The 6659-nt window shown below is 56.4% G+C and overlaps 1 protein-coding gene across 1 annotated transcript; it reads right to left on the bottom strand.

Annotated features, from left to right (window-relative positions):
- On the bottom strand, positions 1-6658 carry XKR8 (XK related 8). The gene is made up of 3 exons (XM_028512167.2): positions 5954-6658; positions 3877-4073; positions 1-1584 (listed from the first exon to the last, which is right to left on the bottom strand). The coding sequence occupies exons 1-3, from the start codon at positions 6244-6246 to the stop codon at positions 875-877; spliced, it is 1200 nt and encodes a 399-aa protein (XP_028367968.1). The 5' UTR covers positions 6247-6658; the 3' UTR covers positions 1-874.
- Position 6659: the final 1 nt, after the last annotated feature.

The raw sequence follows: 6659 nt of genomic DNA, 5'->3' as shown, positions 1-6659 counted from the left end.
GGAGGATTTTATAAGCTTTTTAATAATAACCCAGTAATACTGTTCGACAAAAACACATACATGTCTCTCACTTGCAGACACAGGCACACGCCTTCCTTTCTCTCACAATAGACTGAGGTAGAAAGTACATTGCCTAAAGCGTAAAAAATATTCAACGGCTGAGTCATGGCCCAGACCACAGGCTCACAAGGCACTTGGTTGAAAGGTGGCCCTTTGAGAGCAGGGGTGGGGGCTGGGCCAGTGACACTAAAGCCTTGGAGGGGCTGGTGGGAGCCAGCCACTGGGCATGCCTGGCTTCCGGCAGGACAGCCTCCGCAGGAGCAGCGGAGACGGTAGGGTGGCAGCTGGTCTTGCTCCAGGCTCCAAGGATAGAAGGATGCTCCTGGCACATCAACTGCTCCCCGTAAACATCTGGCGAGTGAACTGAACGACCAAGGTGGGGCGCAGGAGAGAGGAAACACATCCTGGGAAACACATCCTGGAGGTCTCAGGACCTTCTCGCCCAGGACAGGGGACTTAAGGGCCGGGAGGGCACCTCCACCGATTACGTTACAGGTGGAAATACCCACACTGGGTGCCTTGGGCACCAGATACACTGACTGGGAGAAAGAGAAAAGGGGATCTCTTCTTTCCTCCCAAAGTGCTTCCTATATAATTGAGGCCCTTGACCCCCACAAGGCCTGGCCCTCCTCATCTTGTTCTTGTCCTTAGAGGGAGGGCTTTGTCTCCCTTAACTCTGGTCTTCAGTGCCTGGCAAAATCAGGCATCAAGCGCTTGTTGAGTGAATCAAGGCCCACAGCAGCATAATCATCTCCTGCATTCTACCAGTTGACTCCGTCTATCCTTTCGTCCCCTGGCTGAATCTGACCCTGCTTCAAAGGACCCCCTTTACCTCTCTCTCCCATGGAGAAGCGGCCTCATCCCAAGCCTTAGGGAAAAAATTCTGGGCCAAATGGACCATGCGCCTGTTCTGAGGCAGCTGATACAACTGAAGGCAGCGGAGGCCCCGGGTCCCGTCCACCTCAGCAGGCTCCCAGCGGCGGCTAGGGTGCAGCCAGCGGTAGTAGACAAGCCGCAGGACCAGACCCAAAAGGAAGCTGATGCCGCTCGCAGGCAGCAATATGTGCAGCAGGATCCCACTGGGCAGCCAGGCACTTTGCGTTACCCAGGTGATCACCATGAGAACGCTGTCACTCAGGAGAAACACCACGTGGATGATGCTGCGGTCTCGAGTGCGACCCTCAGTCACATTGAACCAGGCAAAATAAAGGATGGTGGCCACCACTGCCCGGTACAGCCACTCAGAGCAGGGATCCAGCATAAAGTTGGTGCCCTGAACCCAGACCCAGAACAGCAGCACCAGCCACAAGCCCAAGAAGTGCAGAGTCACATAGCGGGGGAAGAGGGCTGAGAACAGGGCCACAGCCAGGACTCGGGGCCACAGCAGCAGCAGGTTCCACAGGAAGTAGATCACGGAGGAGCCCAGCCCCGGGACGGGCTTGGAGGGGAGGCAGGTGCGCAAGGCCCGGTGGTAGTCAAGCAGTGCCCACGAGATGCCAAAGAAGGATGTGCAGATGCTGGCCCCTATGGAGAGGAAGAGGAAACAGCTGACCTCTGTGGGCAGTCTGCCTGGCGCTCCCCAGGTTCTGGGGGCCCTCATAACCAGCCTGAGGCGGGTGCCAGAACCCTCAATTTGTTGAAGGGAAAACTACAGCTGGGGAGCCAAAAGGTGACCTGGGATTCAAATACGGGGTCTGCCCTTCATTCAACCACAAAGTTATACTTTTCAGGTGCTACCACAGTGACATTTTTCGGGGATGAGAGGGGGTGTGACGTACACATTCTCATCTGCACCCCTGGGTCTCGGCCACATGCCTGCATCTTAGAGAGCCCTGTAACCCTGTCTTTCCCGGAAGAACCCAAGTCTTTCTTGGATCTGAAATCAGCAGTCCCAGTTCCCCCCTCTTAATTTCAGAAAGGGAGGCTGGAAACCCCAAGATGTGGCAATAGGCCTCTGGCTGTCAGGATGGAGCATGCTCACTCCCCTCTCCGCCATCCTCGGACTGGGCCCTCCCTCATCTTGACCTTCCAAGACTCGAAGTTTACAGTGGTGATCCTGTCCCGCCTCCTGGTTGTCCACTGTGGACTGGAAGCACCTGGGCCTCCAGGGACGGAGGGAAGCAGCACCGAACTGTCTCTAGAGGGCTTCCTCCCTGCCCCCTTCCCACCCCATCCATTCAGCAGCTGTTTACGGGGTCCCTGTTTTGGGCGAGGAACCCACACCCAGCCTGGAGTCACATCTATGGCCATCCTCCTCCTTTCTGACTCCCCTCCGCACTCCAGGTCTCGGCAGGACTGGCGTTCTCCCAGCCTGCCCAGCACGCCGCATCCTCTGACCGGGACAAGCCTTGCCCGTGATGTTCCCAGCCCGGGGTGGGCTAGGAGCAGGTACCCCGTTTCTTCTGGCCTACTTCTCCTTACCCTGCAAGTTCCAACCTGAGCATCTGAACAAGGACACAGCCGGCCTTACAGACACCCATCCGGACCCCCACCCTACTCACTTCCGTCTGGAATAATTATCTAGTTCCTTATCTCTGAGCAACTTCAGGGCAGGAAACAGATTCTGCTCCCCTGGGATCCCCAGGTAGCCCAGTACCTGGCACATAATAGCAGTTGAATAAATGTTTGCTAAATCAAAAGTTGGAAGAGTCTGTCTCTTCCCTCCCTCTCCCCCGACCCATACACATACAGTGTAGACTGTATCCATTTGTCCCTAGTCCTCGACACCCAGGGCCCTCAAATAGACAAAAACATGTGCCCACTGAGTGCTATGTGTCCCGAGGCAAATCACTTCGCCTTTCTGTACCCCTTTCCTCTTGTGCAACATGGAGATAAACACGGCACCAACCTATGGGGCTGCGAACGTGCACACTGGCAACAAAGCACCCTCCACAGTGCCCAGTGAATAGTGGGCCCTCGATCACGATGGCTGCTATCACTGGCTTTTCAATCAAGACTACAGACTCAAATTTGCAAGCTGAAAGTGTCCTTGGAGATCAAGTCCAACTCCACCTGGTACACTGGGGAAACAGAGGCCACAGAAGGGAAGACTCTGCAGGTCACACTGAGTGGTGCCAGAGTGGGGACTGGCTCCTTGGGAGGCTGTGGCATTTACAGCAGCGGTTGGCAGGGGTGTGGCAGAGAAGGGGGAGCCCCAGACCTTGAATCAGACATGAGCTGGAGTCTTAGCTGGGCCACCAGCCGGTCTGTGACCTTGGGCACGTTACTTCCCTTTCACAGGGGAAACGCTTCCCGAAGCTCCTCAGCGTACAGACTGCTCCCCTGGCTAAGAAGGCACCTGCATCTCTCTGTCCAGATCGCTCAGCGCACTGTAACTGCCGGCCTTACAGTCACCCAGCCGGGCAGGGGCTGTGTCCTTGTTCACGGCTGCGTCCCTACTACAGCGACAGGCACAAAGGTGCTCGATACACAGCTTCCTGACCAATAGGTTGCCTATTATGTCAGACACCCTACATACTTTATCTGTTTTCTTCAAAATAGTAAAAATTATCATTAAGATTTGTTATGCTCCAGGCACTAGGCCTGATATGCACCACCTCCCTCAATCCTTCCATCAATCCCATGAGGTGGGACTATTTGTTATGTCCACTTTACAGATGAAAACTAACTGATACCCAGAAAGGCTGAGTCAGGGTCCAAATTCATACGGCTGGTGTTTGGACTAGAACCTGGCCGACCAAAGGGTGCGCCCCTATTTCCTAAGCAGTCCTCCTAACAGAGTGAGAGCATTTCTGATGTTTGTGGGAAACGTTCACACGAACGGAAGCGGGACTAGCTGCTGGAAGTACGACTCACACTGGTAGTACTCGGTCTGGCCACTCTGCAGCACGATGGCCAGCACCAGCGTGAGCTGTGGCGTCTTCTCCAGGAAGGTCTCGAAGAGCCGCAGCATGCTGATGTCCATGGAGAGGAAGTCGGCATAGGCCAAGTCGAACTCGGAGGGCACCTCCTGCTGCCACACCAGCAGCCCTTGCCGCAGCCCTTGCATGCACCTGGGCACATACGGATGAGCCAAGGGGCCAGGTTAGTGTCCTGAGGCATTCCTCCTTCCCCTCCTTATCAGGTACGTGCCGACAGGCTCCAGTCCCAGCTCATCACTAACACTGTGGGGCTCTGGACAAGCAACACAACCTCGCTGACCTTGGTTCTTCTCCTGTAAAATGAGGGTAAATACGACTACCGCGGCTCCTGCTGGCCAGGCACCGTCCCAGGTGTATCACAAACCCTGTCTCATTCATGCCTTACAACATCCCCATTTTACAGATGGGAAAATAAAGGGCTAGTAAGAAGTAAATATCAAAAGCATACGGTTAAATTGCCTAAGGTGATTTTTTAGCAAGCCTAAAAAATTCTTAGGATCCTGTGGGGAAGTCCAGAGTTTGGACAGACAGGGCTGGGTGACCCACCGGCATGAGTGGGGAGTGGAAGACACAACAAGGCTTCCCCTACCCACAACTGTTCTCGTTTGGCTCCTGGGGGGTGAGCCCAGTCACTCACTGTGAATTTATTCATCAGAGGTGTGCTGTTACCTCCCCTGGGCGGACCTGACAACACAGTAAGGGAGTAGGCAGGCAGGCCTGGGTTGGGGCTCTCCCTGAGCAGGAGCCTCTGCCTCTGTTTCCCCAATGCCACAGCAGGGCCCTGCCTCAGCCTAGTCGCAGGCAGACACAGACTGTTTTCAAAACCCAAGCTCAGTACACTGTCTGCCTCGCGCTCAGCAGAAATCGGAGAAGGGAAGATACATGATGCAGTTATGGACTCGGGGCTCACCAAGGCCTGCCAACATGGTAATAAGTGTGCCTCCTCATGCCCACCCGGAGTTTCACTGATGCAGGCTCTCGGGCAAAACTGCCACATTGAGCACCTCTCGCCCACTCCTGGACACTCAGTGCAGGTTGGTCAAGGCAAGAGCTGGTGAGAATCTGTACAAATGGATTCAAGAGCAGATCCTGGGTCCAGCCACCCCATCCCAACCCAGACCATATCGTGTCCTGACTTGATTGCACGACTGGCCCCTCAGTGTCAGTCCCCCCAACTCTAGAGGGCCCTGCCAGGTCTGGAAAGGAGCAAATTCACGCAGACTTTCCGGGATCGGGCCTACACCCAGCCCTGGTTGGCTCCAGGGACATGGATGAATCAGACCCCATCTCTGCCCTCTTGTTTGGTCAGAGTGTATGTGGGTGGGGCCGGGGAGAAGATGCCCTGGGAGGATACAATTGGGAAAGATAGGGTGAGGGGCACTGAGGGGTGGGGGGACAAGCCCTGCTCTGGGGGTCACGGCTGCTGAAACTCTCAGGATGGCCCAGGTAGGCATGAAGCTGGCTGACGTTTGCACACAATCCACAGGTCTCGTTTCATTTATTCCTTATCAAACAGAGGCTGGCACCATGACCATCCCCACTGGGACAAAGAGTTACCTGAGACCTAGAGGGGTCAAGTGACTGCCTGAGGCCCCATTCTCAGCTGAAGGGGACACTCCAATAGAGCCCATCAGCAGCCAAGCACTGTGTTCTTTCCTGCACCTCTCAAAGCAGGCCTGCCTGCAAACCTGTCTCTTTTTAACAGAGGAACAAACCGAGGCTCAGAGAAAGACAGGAATGAGGTCACACAGGTGGCAAAGCTGAGACTGGATGGATCCCAGAGAGGTCTGACTCCGAATCATGCCTTTCTTCTCTGGGCCGGTTTCTTTATCTGTGCCAGGAAGAACAGGGCTAGATGAGCCGGAGTTACCCTTCTTTAAGGAGCGGGCACCTCCACCTGTGTCCACGGGATACCTCCCCATCCGCTTCCCTTGTCAGGGCGCTCACCTGTACTATAGGAGGTACCCCTGGGCTCCGTTCCACCTCCCTCTTCCCGAGGGCGGGGCGCTCACCTGTACAGGTAGCCCAGCTGCAGGAGATGCAGCAGCGCCAGGCAGCGGCCTGAGGGCTGCGACGAGTGCAGGTCAGTGGGGTCGGCGCGCATCCAGACCCAGCTGAAGACTTGGAGTACGACCGAGGAGAGGCCCAGCAGCGTCAACACCAGTGTGGCCCACAGGTAGTGACCACTGAGCACATACTGGCTCACGGCCCACAGGTCGGAGCCCAGATGGGTCAGGAAGGCAGAGACGCCCAATACGCCCAGGATCAGGTCCCAAAAGAGAGTGGTTCGAAGTGACCAGGGCATGGCCTGCAGCCCTCTCCCCCTCCTTCCCTTCAGGGCTGGGACTCGCCTTCCCAGCCGGGGTCCTACCTCGGGAAGGAGGCGGTCACAACCCTTTGGGCCCCCAGGGCCCGCGCCTCCCGAGCGAGATTTCCAGGCCCCGCCCTGTCCGGGGAGGAGCGAGGCCCGCGGACTCCGCCCCTGCCTCTCTGAGACCGGAAGGCTGCCCTGGCCACGCCTCTGCAGCCTGCCCAGGGATGCCCCGCCCAGTCCCCCTGAGTCCGGAGGACTGTTAGGTCCGAAGGCGGGCGGTCCGAGGTGCACTGCCTTTAGTTTAGCAGGCTTCTAATTGCCTTGTTTTGCATTTGAGGTTCCCGGAGCTCCACAGCGGCGAAAATGGCCTGGAGATTAGCGCCCAGGCTAGAACTGGGACCTGT

Source organism: Phyllostomus discolor, chromosome 5 (assembly GCF_004126475.2).
Source record: "Phyllostomus discolor isolate MPI-MPIP mPhyDis1 chromosome 5, mPhyDis1.pri.v3, whole genome shotgun sequence".
NCBI classification, from domain to species: Eukaryota; Metazoa; Chordata; class Mammalia; order Chiroptera; family Phyllostomidae; genus Phyllostomus; species Phyllostomus discolor.
The sequence above is the reverse complement of the archived record's forward strand: the minus strand, read 5'-3'. Positions and strand labels throughout refer to the sequence as shown.